Source organism: Rutidosis leptorrhynchoides, unplaced genomic scaffold (genome assembly GCF_046630445.1).
Source record: "Rutidosis leptorrhynchoides isolate AG116_Rl617_1_P2 unplaced genomic scaffold, CSIRO_AGI_Rlap_v1 contig444, whole genome shotgun sequence".
Classification (NCBI taxonomy): Eukaryota; Viridiplantae; Streptophyta; class Magnoliopsida; order Asterales; family Asteraceae; genus Rutidosis; species Rutidosis leptorrhynchoides.
Window position 1 is genome coordinate 34,332 of NW_027266677.1, and position 17,751 is coordinate 52,082.

Below are 17,751 nucleotides of genomic sequence, written 5' to 3' on the forward strand. Positions count from 1 at the left end.
ATTAGTATAAGATATTTTAGGATTTTACATCACAAGCTTTAGCTGAAGCAATTGCCATTTGGTCAGCTTTTATTCCTGCATTGCACATATTTGCCATTGCTCTCATATATATCCTTCCATAGCTTGTTAAAGATCCACAATAATTCTCATAAGTTTTCACCTACAAAAATTAAATTAATTTTTTTTTTAAGGAAAAATAGTTCATTAAAATTAAATTAATTTACTTAACAAAAATAGTTCATAAAAATTAAGTTATGCTAAAGTAATTAAGTAATACTACATTCAAATCAAAATACATGATATTTCTTATTTTTAAATTCATTCATATGAATATTTACTCTAATAAAGATTAAATATATGTTCATATGAATAAAGTTAAAAATCCAAAATATCATTTGATACGGAAGAGTACTTACAAAGGTCCTAAGACAATCCCAGTCATCGACGAGAGGTCGACCAGGAGTCCTAATAGTGTTCAGCACATGTGATCCTTTTTCTTTCCCAAATAACTCTCTTCCAATAAAACTCATGGCGTTGTCCACTTTGTTCCTCGAATCTACTTCACCCATCAGCTTCTGATAAGTTTTTGTTCTAACTTTACTATCAGTCGCAGATTTATACTAAAAAAAAGAAAAAAAAAAAAAAAAAAAAAGTAAATTAGAGAAACATATATTAGTCAAAATGTAAATTTCATTTTGCATCGGCAAATAATTACCTTCTGCATAAAATGGAGGAGATTTGCATCGTATTGGCTAACGGCGTATGAAGGCGTGTAACCACCATTATCGACGGAGGTTCTGTTGACGGTTAGTGGGTTGAGGCCAATGTAAGTGTTCATGAAATCAGTGGTTATATTGACACCTCCATATTGCGTAACGTGAGAAGAAAACTCGACGTCAGGGCCTGTAGCTGATGAATTCAGTGTTCTTCTATGAACCGTTTTAAATTGCTGCTGCAACGTTTCCTTAGTCGCATCACGTACATCACTGTAATTATTATTTTTGGTAGTTCAGATCAATTTCAACAACATTTTGTCAGAAACTTATTATTTCTATTTGGGAGTCTTATATTTATCAGTATCAATCAAATTAAGATATATATATTTTCATCATTAAATTAACTTTAATATTTAATTAATGAAAATGATTAATATATTGAACCTGTCTTCCATCCAAGCAATGCTGAATAAATCTCCTAAACAAGTATCATATTCTGGGGGAGGAGATGTTGTGTTGCCTTGATCGGGGCAATAGTATCCCCAACTGGGCTCAGTAGCATTGGAAGCAGTCAATCCATATACGTTAATATCCTTTGGCAATAACCCTTCAAACATACTCCCTGACTCACAAGCTTCCACATAAAATACCTAGAAAATAAAAAATTAAGTACAACAACAACAATAAGAACTTAAATTCTTTTCTTTAAATGTAATATGCATATATATGATATAAAGTTTATATAGGATCAACTAGCAAATAAATTACGAGTATGTTAATTATGTGTCAAATTTAGGGCTACCAAATGAGATATTAGTCTATCAGAAGCTGACACATACGTCAGTTTAATTATTTTAGGTAAATTGTACTCCCTCCATTCCACTTTGTTTTGACAAATAAAGTGGAATGGAGGGAGTACAATTCACGTGACGTGACAATGTCTGATTAGTGAAAACTTCAATTTAGTTCATTAGTATCACAAAGCTTACCAGACGATTATAAGTTCCAGCAGCATGTTTTGCCGTCAAGACTTTTATAAGATCATCAGCATAGATCAAGTCACCAACAGGCATAGCTAGGGAATAAAGTTTTGCCGTCACGACTTTTATACGATTATCCATGAAAAATATATGAGAAAGGATGCTTTCTTCTTAATTACCAATAATTCCCGGACCGCCATGATCAGTGTAATAGATGAAGATATGGTCGTCTGGAGTTGTATTTAAAACCTTGCCACTTCCACCAGTTAGACCAGTTTTGTTTGCAAGAATCACCGCATAAAAATTCTCGGCTGTACAATTTTCTCCTGTATAATCCTGCAAATAATGGTTATAATTTAAATTATATATCATGAATTAATCATTATCTCTCTCTCTTTTGAGTTGCTAGTTGTTCTTTTCTTTATATCAAGATGGACGGAAATAAAGTGACGCATGGTTTACGCATTTTATTTCTAATGTTCCAGTATTTTCTTGCAATTATAATAATGTACAACCTGAGGTAGCCCAACTAGCTAGTCCTTATGGACATTTTTAAATGAATATCATCATGCTTCAAATTTTGAAAAATAAAATAAAAAATCGTAATTAAACGACCTTAGGGACTCCAGCGTAAACATCAGATCCATCCGGTTTGTTGATGATGACACCAGGTCTTGGATTTGCTGTATTGTTTGCAATATCATCGTACATAAATACAATGATATTCTCATCTTCTAGTCCTCCAGCTTTTAGAATTTGATATGCGTGACATACATCAGCCTACATAATTTGCAAAAAGAAATTTGATCATATCAAGTTAGATATATTAATTTCGTTAAAATAATTAATTTTATACGGTTAGGATTGTAGTAATATTTTAATTTTATTCAGGCCCCTATAGTAATAATTAATTGACTTAATTACTAATTTAAATTACCTGATGTCTGTAATTTTCATATCCCATAGAGCCAGCTACCAAAACTGCCCATTTCTTTCCGGTAGTGACATTAACATTACCGACAGAGCCTCCCGTTTTAAAATTGAAGAGAGAATTCTTGATGGTCGATCTGCATTCAACAGTGGCAGATATTGTTATCAAGACACAGAGAAATATAAAATAATTCTGGAATGCCATTGTGAATAATTAGTTATGTATGTATGGATAAATAAGCAACAATGTCAAACAATATTTATACAGTCTTGATGTTTTTAGTTAAGGATTGTTTACAATTAAACTATACAATTTTTCGATGCTAACTAGGAATAATTGAATGTATGTCCGAATTTATTGTTTTCTTCTCCTTGCTTTGTAAACTTAAGGATTGTCACACTCAGTAAATAAATGGAGCAATCTCCAAAGCAAACTGTAATAAAAAATAACCATATCAAGTTAAATAATAAGACTTCAAAAGAAAAACAACAATAATAGTAATAATCAAATACAAGTCTGGGTTGTATTTGTTTGAAGACAATGGGTAAACTTTTGTCAAGCGTACGTTAGGTTCAGATTAGTATTTTGAAATCTTCTCTATTATTTATTATGGTCAAAATCAAATCAAATCCTTACTGATAGATTACTAATTTTTGGTAGAAGAAATCAATTTCCGGGTCCAAAATTTCTATGCGTGGTTGGACCAGACCACGGATTAAAATTAAGCCCTAAGGAAGTCTTTTAAATTATTCTTTTATATGCCCTAACAATAGAAAGGAATTAAATTATTCTTTTATATGTCCGAATTTATTGTTTTCTTCTCCTTGCTTTGTAAACTTAAGGATTGTCACGCTCAGTATATTAATGGAGCAATCTCCAAACCAAACTGTAATAAAAAATAACTATGTCAACTAAGTTATTACCTAGAGCTCCATCAATACCTTAAACAATGCTCACTGTATGGATAGACATGAGGCGCAATTTCGTTGCAAAAGTCATGACCGGATCAATTTGCCTTTTGTTTAATAATTTCCTTAATAAAGTAGATTAGAATATGATTAAAAATAATTCCTTTAGGTTTATTTGGGCGGCGATGGATTTCATTAACATATATCGCCGGCTTTTTGCATAAGATATATATGATTTAGGTGAAATTTGGATTCAATTATATTTGACCTTTTATTGATTTCCTAAATATTTTGCCTAGTTTGTTCGTTGACTTCCTTAGAAATTAGGGAATTAATTTGGATTTTAGAAGGCGTAAAATCATTGCGATATTTGATCATAAAATTACAAGGAAATTTAATCTCATTTTATTTATTTTATTTCTGATAACAATTAACAATACATAAAGAGGGACAAAAATTAGGACAAACAAATCAAACGAAGTATTTCTACATACCGCTCGAATAAAAGAAAAAAGGATGATAAGCCATTAATATCTTTTTATTTATCAAAATCAAGTAAATTAGGTACAAATATTCAAAATTTCACTTAAATTATATAAAAAAAAAAAAAAGTAATAATTCGACCGGCTTAAAGTATTGGGTTCATTTTACTTGGATGGACATTATACAGGTTAAAATAGTGGGTGGTCCTATCACGATGAGACTTGACAACTTCGTTTGCCAATCACCAAACATCATGAGTCGGAATTTTATTTTGACCAGAAAAATTAACACTATTAGACAATAGTGGATTAGGAACGAAATAATGGAACGGAAATCTGTTCGTTCCTATTTTAACAATTATTGGAACGTGGTTGTAACTGTTGGAGTGGCTTATTATAAAACTTGCGTTTCAAAACTTTGAAGAATTAGTATGTTTTGAAGAGAAGAAATTGAAAAGAAAGAAGAAACGAGGAAATTTGCAGTTGAAGAAATAGAAAAATACAATGAAAAATATCATAAAAATCGGGATCAATGCTTTTGTCAATATTCTTCTAAGTGTTTTAGATGATTATGGATCAGTTAAGGATGATGTAGGGAAGATTAAAGAAGATGAAGTTAAGTTGTCTGTGAGGACGAAATGGCACACTAGAAAAAACTTGAGGACCTTGATGTCTGTGCAAGAAAAGTTATGGACGCTGCTGAAGTTTCTGAAACCAGTCAAGCCGGAAATGCAATTGAGATTCCACCGGCTGGAATTCCGATTTGCGAAGGTCGTGACATAACTGGAAATGATCGTGACAACCTCAATAACAACGATATTGTGTTCAATGGCTTCGCAAATCAGCCGATCAAAAAGCCCCAATTTGCCTAGGGTTCCAGGTTACTGTTTAATTGCTCAGTTTTTATCTCTCTTCCGAATAATTAGGTTTAGCTTATCTTTTTCAATTCTTGATGGATTTTGATGATTCAAAAGGCCATTTAGGGTCGACTTGATGCTCTGAATCTGATTATGAAGTCAATTTTAGCAATTATCTAGTAATGAATAAAATGTCTGTTCGATCAACTTGAGTTCTCGGTTTTGCTTTCATAATTGGGAAGTTTGTATGCTGGCCATATTTCTTGTTCCTTTCGATTCAGTCAAGCTACATTATGCATTTAAAAATTGTTATGGAGGTTTTTGCAAGATTGCAACATGAGAAGATGAAAATGGTTGCCGTTTTAACTTGTTTCAATTTAAGTTTATACAAGTCCATTAGTCCTTTTAATTTTCAATTAAGAAAATGAAGAAGTGAAGTTGTAGAATCATTTAGTATAGTATTTAGAAACTTTCTGCAGTGGTATTTTTTATCTGTTATGGCTGCAACAAAAGGTCAACTCCAAAGTCAACAATTAAAGCATTTTTGTAAGTTTTGATCTGATTTAAAGAAGAAGAAAAATGTTACTACAACTTCTCTACTAGTTACTTTTCATCAAGTGAAATTTGAGAAGAAAGAAGCAGTGGAGAGCAAGAAATGGTCAAGTGGCAGTATAAAATCATTTTTATTCTAGAATTTCTTACCTATAATTTTCTATATTTTCCAGTATTGTAAAAACTAAACTTTATGACGTATAGTTTTGTTAGAAATCAATATATAAGGTCTCTAACTTTTCTCTTTTCGATTGTGAGCTCTAAGTTTTATTGAAATCGAAAAAAATATAGCAGATTACTATTAGTTCATGAGAGTTCATTCTTTTATTTTTTTAGTTTCAAATAGCCTTAATTTATTATTGCATTGGTGATTTTGAGAGAAGACTTAGCACTAAATTGAAACCTAAATTAGTTTTTAGGATGAAAACATCATAGATACCTATATTAAGCTCAGATCAGATTCAGTTTTTGTACAAATATGATTATCATTCATTCAATTACAAATTTTCAATTCTATTTTCATTAGTATTGTTTGATTTCCTTATTTTAGGTCCTGGTCCTGTATCTTGTATCTCTCCTCCGTTAGGAATACTCGATTGACCATCAGTGGTATCAGAGCCACAAATTATTTTATTGGGATCTGTGAAAGAAAAATGAGAAGATGGTGTTAGTAGTAGCTAATCAATGATAGTGTTAGAATAGACAAATTTAAGGGTGAAGATTTCGATATGTGGTCTATGATTTCTAGGTATTATTTAGATACATCATGATATCTGAGTGTAGTGGAGAATGGTGTTTTTGAGCTTCCTGTTGGTGTAAAGACGACTGAAGCTCAGAGGAAAAGGAGACATGATGACTTAGATAAAGATAAGAAAACACATATTTGGTTGAGAAGCATGGTAAATTTGAGTATATTGAGAGAAATAGCGGGTAGTAAGAATGCTATAGATATCTAGGACACTCTCAATGTGGAATATGAGGGAACTGTATTATCTAGGAGAATGAAAGCTAAGAGAGCAGAGAAGAGGTTTTATGATTTCAAAATGAGAGATGAGGAGACTGTTAGTAGTGTTAGGACTAAATTGATGCAGGAAATGAAATTTTACAATGTCAAATATAATGAAGAAAGTTTGATAGAGAGGAAATTAAATTATGGGAGATTTTTTAAATAAGACGGAGACTCAAAGGTTGCACAGTCGGGCTAACCGTGTATGCGAGGGTACCCAGGTAGCTTACCCGGATGCTTCGCCTCCTTATCGATCTTGGTACCGTAGTAAGACCGTTCAGTTTATCCAGGACCCCAGTCATCAGCCAGATACAGGAGGTTACCATGGCCACACAGATTCAGTGCATGCCCTGGTGCATACGAATTATTTCTTATGCTTCATTTGTTGAACGATTTGTATTCAAAAATATTAATTCACTGTTTATGTTCCTCGTGATTGAACTGCAGAGCGACAAGTTGACCCACCTGATGTAGTGGGCGTGAAACCTGCAAGACGAGTACAAGGATAATCAGTATCATCATCAGCATGTGTAGAATTACAGGGATATATCAACCAGGATCAAGGACTTGTTGGAGGTGACCTGTATGCCGATCCAGGACCCGAGCGTAGTCCTGACTCAGGGTATCGTACATGTCGATTCCAGCCAGGATTACGTGCCTCCCCAGCAAAGGTCATAGTTGGGGCGGACCGAGATTTAGGTGATGGGGAGCGGTAGACGAGCCAGAGAACCCTCGCCCGAAGTACCTCTCCTCTTGCAGCATATGCGGGATCTGATCGTCATACGGGATCCTCTCATCACACAGGATCTGGTCGTCATGTAGGATCTGATCGTCAGGTAGGATCCTCTCGTCATGCAGGATCCTTCCATCATTCTGCATCCTCTCATCATTCATGGTCCTCCCATCGTACATGATCTTATATGCCAGACCTAGCACCATGAGGAGCGATGACTTATTTTCTAGACATGTAAACATGAGGTACCAGAAGATTATGAACTGCCAGACATTTACGTTCGATGATTTAGCGGATGCCACTTCATCATTTCAGCGGTTCGCATATCAGGTCACGAGCTTGGATATTGCAGGGTCCTCCATGGTTGTAGATCATGTCGATCCTGCACATCCTGTCGAGTACAACTTCGATGGTCTTTGGGCTGGTATACAGCAGCAGTAACAGCCGACCACTTTAGTTGATGAGCATCAGGCTGTGCCTCAGCCTCACTCACATGGTGGTATAATTTATATGGGCTTAGGCATCAGGCCAAATTCTGGGATTGTCAACAGATCCACCGCCGGCAGCCTCTATGACTGAGTTCTCAGGACAGCTCGGAGGTCATTCTCTCCATGGTAAGTATATGTATATTTCCGTGAATGTTTGTAATACATTTATATTGTACACATAGTGTTATTAATATACTATTATTGATAAATCTAATTGTTTCAAATTACCGTAGTTCTTAGATTCTCAGACTCATGGTCACGCACCATCTGTGGAGTGGAGAGAATTGCAGCGACAAGATCGTATAGGTAGAGGTCAGAAGAAGAGAAGGGACAATTGGTTATACCCTTGAGCTAGTATCTTCTACTTGCGAATATATATTGTATACAATCGTTGCCATAATTTAAAAATAAATTATGATCAATAATTATACTCATCCTCATCATCATCACCATCACCATCACCGCCACCATCATCATCACCATCAACATCATCATCATCATGAGAGTCGTCATTATTGTCATCATCTTATCATCATCATCATAGTCATCATTATCGAGAGACGCATTTCCTTGAAGTCCATATGGGTCGTGCAACATATTCAATGACAATCTATCCGCCGGTGTATGAGTCAACGGTCATTTTCTTCTACCGTGGTCTCTCGCATTGCAATTTACTACAGTCTCGTGGTTTTCACCCTTTCTTGTTGGTGTAGTCCATCACGCCTAGCTGTCGTTTGTTAACTCTTTTGCGACCTCGACCAGTATGATGAACCATTCGACTATCATCTATTAGAAGTAAGTAATCGGATTCGGGCCAGTAATTTGGCAGAGGACTAAAAACACCACTGAATTGTTGTCTCCAATTATCTCTTGTGTAGAAATGATGAACGAAATCTAGATGACGGATGTTGAGTACTTTTGCAACGACCAATGCATGAGAACAAGGAATCATGTAGGTATCCCACTATAGACATATGCATGAACCCAAATCAAATCGAACCGTATGTTCATTGTCGGCAACTCCGAGACGCAACGGCGGAAATCTCACACTGAGTGTATGTTCGGGAGCATTTGAATATAACGAGACTTCGTACCGTCTAGCACGCATCTTGTTGGCATCGAATGTCTCCTTCGGTATCGGTGCAAGCGCATGGCTATATCTATTTATTTTCTTCAGCTCGTCGACAAAAATTGCAATAGCTTTTGCGTGCGTGGCCTGAACGAACGCTCTGATCGGCAAGAAGCGGTCACCTTTGAGAATGTTATTGTAACTCTCCGCGTCGTTCGACGCAGTTATGCCCCATTGGTGGAATCCGTCTAGGAACAATGTCTACTTCTGAAGGGGAATACGTTGCAGATACGTAGATGCAGCCTGACTCATGTCTATAAGATCTTTCTATGCCTTCATATATTTAGTCTCATCCAACTCGATACTGACGACCCAACATAAGCCAAATAATCCTTTCTTTTTTAGGACGCTTGATAACATATTGGCACGAACGTGCTCCATACAATACCTGTGTAGATGCAATAATTAATCCATGGATTCATTTGAATTTAAAATTACAATTAAAGTGGTGCAAGCATTACCTGTGAACTCCCCAATTTGGAAATTTTCTATCGAGGTTCACGATAGCAAACAGGATGCCCGAATGACGATCAGAGATGATGCATGTGAACGTATCATGTAGAACGTATTTTTCAGGTATTTTAAGAACCAATACCAACTATGGTTTGACTCCTTGTCTATGATGGCATATGCGACTAGCACGATTCTACTGTTGGCAGTCTTCACAATCGCTTCAATCGCCTTTCCTTTATACGCCCCACGAAGATGCGTTGCGTCAACGGTAACTACCGGGTGATTATGTGAAATGTGAGTCTAGTGGCACTAAAATGCCAAAATACGTACCTGAATAAATAATCATAATCAATATACGATGCAAAATTCATATTACCGTGCTCAGTAAATATGTGTTAGTACCTGAAAATCTTCTTGCTGTTATGTACAATCTCGTCCTCCTTCTTGAACTTCCACTGCACTTTCGTCTCATCGTTACAGTGTTCAAGAGCTTGCATGTAACTAGGCAGTTAGCAAAAATTTGTCTCCCAATGTCCAAAGATCCACAATTTTAAAGCCAAGTGCTGCTTCGCAGTCGGAAACAATGGACTTGATTGGGTAATTTGGACGGTCGCGAATCTTATCCAATATGATGTGGGCAATATGATTTTGCGAAATATTCCTGTCTTCACGTTCGTTGTTTGCTCCATCAAAATTATGCCCGTCACACCAGACAATCATTTGCTACGTACAATATTCGCTCTTAAATGAAGCCCGGATCTTCCAGTTGCATAAAATATCGTGATAAGACTTCTTAATATGTTTGTTTGGACGATTTACGCATTCTGCAGCCCATGTTGTCCATTATGCCGCCGTCACGCGATATTCTTCTCCCCGCCTAGTTGACCAGATAGCTATCGCACCCTAAATCTCTTTCCTGTTCAAAAAATGCGTTCCCAGCTTTATGGTACTAGGGTCATCATCGTATTATTCTGCACCAGTAGGAATACGACGGTTTGTTACCTTATCAGGTCTCTCCATGTTGCTGAACACATGATAATATGTTATGCGCGGAATAATGTAATCCTAGTCGGAGGAGCCGTATCCCCATCGTCCGCGAGGCGTACTACTTGACTCTCCCCCGGCATTGAATCTTGATGATCGACCCGAATTATGAATCGGATGGTAGCTGATGAACAAGACACGACTCCAAGAATGATGTTGATATATCAATGATAATATAGCATCATCGTGATCATTCGCGTATACATAGATTGGCTTCAATTCTACCCCTTCTCTTTGAATCCCGGCATAATTGCACATTATTTGCAAAAAATCATCATAACTCATCATACCATTGATGGAATACGTTGCATCGGGAACACTACCTTCCACGACCTTGACATCCACAAATTGTACGGAACTCCTCAAGTATAAATTCAAATAGGAAGACATATTTAATAAAAATATAAAAAAATATATGAATTCTAAAAGTAGTACGAAGAAAGAATGTGAAAATGAAAGCGGCTCCGATGGTTTATTTAGCCAAAAATCTGCTCGGATATGCATTTCCTAATCATACAGATATTTTGCTTTGACAATGGGCAACCACCTGAACTAATTAGACATTTACCCGTAAATATCATTTCTGGGAATTACATATTACCGTGAATGTCAGTTCCGGGAATTGCTTAATCCCGTAAATGTAATTTCCGGATATAAATAAGTCTCGTAACTCTAATTTCCGTGTATTAGTGTAATTAATTTCAAATAGTTGGCAATAATTTCCTTATAATTTTGCAGTAATTTTTTTTAAAAAAAAAACAAAACTCCCGGAAATTTAATTTCCAGGACATGCTTAACTGATTTCTTTTCTTAATTAATCGGGATTACTAATCCCGTGAACCTCATTTCGAAACAGATTTTTCATGTTCACCTTCTAAGATTTTCATGTATAAAAGTGGTGCACCGAATAAGTAATAGCTATCGCAAGCCAAACCACAACTTCAATTCAAGATATAGCCCATTCCGTTTTTACCAGTCTTTTATATACAAACAGAATACCAAAAATCAAAACACTCCAAAATCCTAACCATTATACCTTTAATGAAAAGTTTTCACATGACCTCTTTCACCGTCATCCTCAACTAGTCGGAAAGGCCCTGAATCGCTGACCACTGCTACGAAACAAACTCCGACGAGCTTGAAAATGACGAAACCCGACGCGCAGCTAAGAGTGGAGAAGAGTTAAGTCATCCTCGACCATCGACGAGACGAACATAACCAAGAAAAACCGTTGCCACCGTCACCAAAACTTCAAGACAGAATTTGCACGAGCTGAAATACGGAGGATTATGCGAATACGCGATTTCATGAACTGTGAGTTATTTTCTCACTATCAAATACTTTAATAATTATGAATAGTGCTATTCCATACAAACCCTTATCAACTATTTCAATATTTAAGAACTATAAACATTATGGCATAGTTATATAGATAAATTAAAATATATATAGTTTTGAAAATTAGAGAGAACCTTCAAAAACTCTCAAAGTAAAATTTTTGGTTTATAATAGTATAATAGTGACAAACCCAATAGCAATCTTTTATGAACAGTAATAGAATACCACGTTCTTGTGACCTAATTGTTGAAAGCCTGTTCAGATGGTACGACTTTTCTAGTGGTAGTTTACCTGCTAGTTGGAGTTTCCGCACCTGTGCTGCAAGACATATAGAGTAGGCTGAAATACTATAGTTATTCGCTGTTGATGGTAGTCTTCCATAATAATTTTTTTTTTTAACAGAATGAGTTTGATAGCTTAAAGTAAAGTTTAACAAATATTTCTGATTTCAAAAATATTCATAATAGTAAAAAACTATAAGTTATGGAAAAGTTTTTCAAAGATATATGTTTGTTTTCAGAAATACTTTATATTGACTTCAAAAATTTCATTAAACATTATAACTTATAGATTCTGTAAATATGTTTTCTTCTCTTCAGGTTAATCAGACTAGTAAAGTCAATGTTAAAATTGACGAAGTTCACATTCGGAATACGAGGCATCAATAGGGTCCACTTCCGTATTTTAAGATAGGATATATTAGCGAAGATACCAACAGACACAGTTTTCGATATTAAGGTAGGATCGGGAGCGGACGCCACAATATAATACCATCATTCATTGATATGTGTAGATTTTAGAATAAGACCACATGATTGTGAAAATATCTGAACAATTTTGATTGTTCCAATCAAGATAGGATCAAGTAACACGGACTATATCGCACTCCGACAAATAGCTCAATCAAATATATGAATGGTTGTTAACACAAGAAATTTTAGTGACAACCCAACATCGTGACTTATCTCTCTATTTAGATTTTTGAACCTTAGTAGGTAGTTTTATTGACAACCTAATAGACATGCATGTCATTTTTTAATTGGGTAGTTAGATCACATATGAAAAAATAATGATAAGGATATAGGTGCTACAAAAGGTAACGGTGAGGGTGTATTAAGAAGAAGTTTGACATTTTTATCAAAAAAAAAATGACATAATGTCTAAATACATATACTATTATAATACGTACGGAATAATTCATAAAACATTTTGGTAAAACTACATATCTTATAAAACCATAATGAAATCGATTCGAGATATATAAATAGTCGTGGCCTACATCGTCTTTGTATTATTTTGTTAGTCACCTCCTTACTCAATTCTATAAAAAGGGATTCATTCGATCTCAAATGATAATGATTGTGTTGTCACACATTGTCATTAATGCATATTCAGATAAAAAATCGAACTATATGTCTACCTGATAAATCATTAATCCGATATCGAAGGAGCGTACGTTTAATTTGTGATGCTACCGTTTTAAAATCGGAATAGTGAGTTATTGGGTATGCAGATAGTTAGATTGCTTATTCTGAATGACCAATAAATTAGAGTGCGAAGAGGTATCTATTTTAATTGATCTACTGCTAAAATATTTAAGTTAAAAGCCTATATATTCTGCTTTCTATTGAAAAATTGCTACAGTTCTAAAGCTATTTTATTTGTTGTGGTGTAGTTTTTGCAACTTTTTTCTTTTTTTTCCTGACAGACTTAGGTCAATTGAGAGGAATTGTGACTAGAACAAAAGGACATCGGAACGTTATTGAAGGCTTTTCCAAGAGGGGAAGATAGAATGTCACAAGATCTCCAAAGGCGGAGATCTGAATTATCTGATGTTACTCGGTCACAGTTTAAGTTTCCGAGTAATATTTATATTTTGCATCAAATTTTTTGATAAAAAAAATGACCACATTGAATTGTGTTTTTTTCTTTTTTTTTTACATGAACTTATTGAATTGAGATGATAACAAACATGATTTCTACATTATTAAACGAATGAAAAATCCTTGGGTAAAAAATCTAGGTTGACTCTCGATCTGGACACAGAAATGATATGGCAATAAAATTCAGTACAATAAAACATAACAAAAGGGAAGGTACTTATAATAGGATTGTTAAACTAACACATAGTTTGTATCATTGAGGCAAAGTACTTGAAATAAAGTTCAGCTCAATCAAATTTTAACACAATAGATTTTAGTGACAAGGAAAAAAACATAACCATTAGCCTGGACCAACTTTAGGAATGTCATAGTGCTCGCTCATGTTGGCCAAATACTGGTTGAAATCTTGGATCCTGTCAACGATGAGACTTGTCGGCCTCCCTAGCCAACCTACGAACATCAAGCTGTACTCCTTTTGCTCTATGTATCGCTTCTCAGCCGGTGTAAGATTTTCAACCAACTAAGGGCCTTTCTCTTCCCCACTCTTTTGAGCTTCATCAGCATCTTCACTGTTTGCATCGGAGGGTGATTCCGTACTTTCACTTGCAGGAAACACTGCATGAGTCAGGAGATCTAGAAAGATTGTGAATTTTACACCACTGAATATAGAGAATCAAAGGAAAAACAATCAGTTGACATAGCAATAATCTATCATATCAACCATTTAGCACAAAGAGTCACAGTACCAGCCTCAATATTCCAGTTTCTAAGAAGCATATTAAGCAAGACAATCGACCCTGATAAGAGAAATTTGACAACCATAAATTTTCGTACAGCGAAATGGGAATCTGATATCATAGCCACCAAAGAAACTTTTGAAGCATTCAGCTAGAAGGAAGGGTATGGATATATTTGCTATGTTATATTGCGCCAATTAAGATCGATAGAATTAATTAATCTTAAAGATTGTTTTTGGACCTTAAAAAAAGAAAGTATGCTTTTGGAGGAATCATAGGTTGTTTATCTAATCATTCTAGCTTTTTATCTTGGGTTTAGGGTTTAAACTATTAAGAATCAATAAGAAACCTATGATATTCCCCGATAAATGATTAGCGACGAGCCCATGAAGATATATTTGAACTATTGTTTCATTTGTATCTAGGCTCATTTTACTTGGTCGGGGACATTATACAGGTTAAAATATTTGGTCCTATCACGTTGAGACTTGACATCTTCTTTTGCCAATCACCAAACATCATGACTCAGAATTTTATTTGAATCAAAAAACTAATACAAACTTGGATTTGAGACTTTTGTGTTTCATATTTGGAGATTTGGAATCAGAAATTGAGTTCGAGTTATTTGTTAAAACCGAATTTGTCTTTGTATTAGTATTTTCAGCCTACTTGGAAAGTTTTGTTACAATCCAATAATACAGACATGTGTTCTGTTGATTGGTTAATTAGATCACATCGCTGAAAAACTGAAAGTCAATATATATGTCGCAACAAAACGTAATGGAAATGATATGATAAGGTGTCTAGATACATTTGCTTTTCGATGTCCTAAAACGAAAACGCGTATATTATTCTGATGATAAGATCAAGAATGTAATTCATAATACATTTTTGTAATTTTCATTTATAAAACCCTAATGAAAGTGATCCGAGACCGACTACTTATAATCACTTATATATCGCCTTTGTACAAGTTTTGTCATTCACCCTATACTCAACTACATAAAAACTATTGATTTCATTCTAGAACATTTGTCTTTATTGAGCATTCAAATAATCAATCAGAATAGGTGCACTTTCGGTAAATCATTAATCCGATATCGAGTAATCGTCCAATTTGTGATGTTGTTTCACAGTCGGGTTAATGGATTTACAGAATGTTCATATATTTACATTGTTAACTTCGAATGAGCAATAAATTATAGCATGGACAGACATCCTTCTTCACTTTCAACCTTTGATCTTAAATGTTATTTTTCCGGGACCTATAATTCAGCTATCCTAGCAAATTTGCTGGATTTCTAAGCTATTTTTGTGTTTTATATGCTTTGGTTTAGTATTTTAATTATGTGTTTTGGTGTAGTTATTGCTTCTTCTTGTTTTTCTTTTTCTTTTTCTTTTTTTTTTTTTAGATTTAGGTCAATGCTTGGAATTGGATCGATGACCGAGCAAAAGGACCTTTTAAAGCAGAAAACCCGCACACATGAACTCGATATACGTTCCCGAGCATTGGCACCAGATCTCCAATCCAAGGGAAAGATCTGTCGCAGCTTGATACTAATGACTCACTGTTCAGGTTTCTTGAGCATTGTTTAGATTTCATATTATATTCATTGGGAAAGAAATCGACCCCATTTAAAAATCAATTGGGTGCTATGAAAATTTTGGGAAAATTAAATTGCTTCTAGAGCTTCGTAAACTTACATAGAGATTTGAACTTAACTAATCAATCCATACTGCAAAACAAATTTCTAGAGAGAGATCGCTGTGATGTAATTATTAGACCCTTCAAGTTAAGAGTGATTATATTCTATAAACATTTGTAAAAAAAATTGTCAAACATTTCACACCCTATTTTTTTATGAATAAAATGAACCCAGTTAATAAGTTATTATTATCCACCCATGAAGGTTAGATAGGTTTTCGATGGTTGGTAATACAGGAGGAGGAAAGCATTTTTAAAAATGAGCATAGGAAAACGTCAATTTTCAATTTTTAAAAAAATTGTCAAACATTTCACACCCTCTTTTTTTTTTTTTTTTTTAATAGTATAACTTTTTTCCTTTTTTTTCGACGGTTTTGAACTACACAAATGGATAGCCGTCCTCAAATTAAACAATTTTAAGAATTGCGTCGTTAAAGAGTCAATCCTTTAATTTTAAGATGAAAATCCACCCGATAATCATTAGACCAACATGTATTGATTATAATGGTCTAATTCTCGAGACAATTTTTTAGAGTAATAAATTGGGTGTTCATTTATTAAGAACTCAAGTCGCGCACAGCTACATCAAGAAATCAAACCAGAATCTGATGAGAATTGAAAACGTACATACTGCCTCTAAGGACTGGATCTATATTTACTATGTTATACTGTGACAATAAATATCCATAATATTAATTAATCCTAAATTTATGTTTTTGAACCTTAAGGAAAAAAAAAAGTTTCTTTCAAAGGAATCTATAGATAAACATATAGTACGACAGTGTGACTTATCCAAACATTATGATTTTGAATTGATTGGATTAAAAAATGGGATTTCGGATTTAAAGCTTTTTGTGTTTCATACTTGGAGATTTCGATCTGATCTGAAATTCATTCGGACTTTTTCTTGGAACCGAATTCATTAACCTGGTTTGTCTTTCCATTAGGATTTTTTAGCATACTTGGCAATTTTTATTGATAATTTATCATTTGTTGGTTGGTTAATATGTTCACGAAAAATTAAAATAACGATAAAGATATGTGTGATTACAATATGTAATGGTCAGGATGCATCAACTATTACACTAAAAAAATGACGGGATACATTGCACTACAATTTATTGGTCACACAAAATAAACAATCTCAATATATATTTGCATATCCTATAACTCAATAACCCGATTTTGGAACAGTAGCACAAATTGGATTATTTATCCTCGATATCCATTTTGGCCGCTCATCTCTCACTCTACAGTCGACGTCCATCATTGGTGACCAGTGGCAGAGCTACATATAATTTAATGGTTCAATGAATTCATTTAATTTTAAAAATATTTATATTTTATATAGTCATTTTGTAATTGAATCCATTCAAAAATCATATTTGAATCCATAAAATTTTCAAATGTTAAAATTAATTAATCAAAAATTAAAAATTTAACCCACAAAATTTGAATCCTAACTCTGCCACTGTTTGTGACCCCGCTTACAACTCGAGGGACCTGAAGAACACTAAAGAAAGTAAGATCATATTCAATAAGAGATATTTTCAACATAGCAAATTAGTCCTCAAATATAATAACAACAACAACCAGCCTTAATGTTACCTAGTGAAGTCGACTATATGAATCATCACGTTTAAGTCCAAAGGCAATATATAGTTCACATGCCATATCATAAATCATATAATTTAATATCATGTATAAAATACGATAATAAAAATGCATATAATAAATCATGCTATATAATATAAAGACATATTAATTATTCTTATAAATGGTTATTCTATCCCTAATAGAGAAATGATA

General features: G+C 34.2%; 1 protein-coding gene across 1 annotated transcript; it reads right to left on the reverse strand.

The window, feature by feature from the left end:
• Positions 1 to 16: 16 nt before the first annotated feature.
• On the reverse strand, positions 17 to 6,949 carry LOC139883752 (vacuolar-processing enzyme-like). Its single transcript, XM_071867885.1, has 9 exons — positions 6,940 to 6,949; positions 2,634 to 2,695; positions 2,312 to 2,476; positions 1,876 to 2,032; positions 1,706 to 1,791; positions 1,161 to 1,366; positions 716 to 986; positions 417 to 620; positions 17 to 160 (listed from the first exon to the last, which is right to left on the reverse strand). The coding sequence occupies exons 2-9, from the start codon at positions 2,658 to 2,660 to the stop codon at positions 17 to 19; spliced, it is 1,260 nt and encodes a 419-aa protein (XP_071723986.1). The 5' UTR covers positions 2,661 to 2,695; positions 6,940 to 6,949.
• Positions 6,950 to 17,751: the final 10,802 nt, after the last annotated feature.

Excerpts from the sequence above, each read along its gene's own strand:
- LOC139883752 (XM_071867885.1), bottom strand. The coding sequence starts at position 2,660 with ATGGGATATGAAAATTACAGACATCAG. Across the intron at positions 1,792-1,875 it reads TGGCGGTCCGGGAATTATTG|CTATGCCTGTTGGTGACTTG; the intron begins GTAATTAAGAAG and ends TTTATTCCCTAG. Across the intron at positions 987-1,160 it reads ATTGCTTGGATGGAAGACAG|TGATGTACGTGATGCGACTA; the intron begins GTTCAATATATT and ends TAATAATTACAG.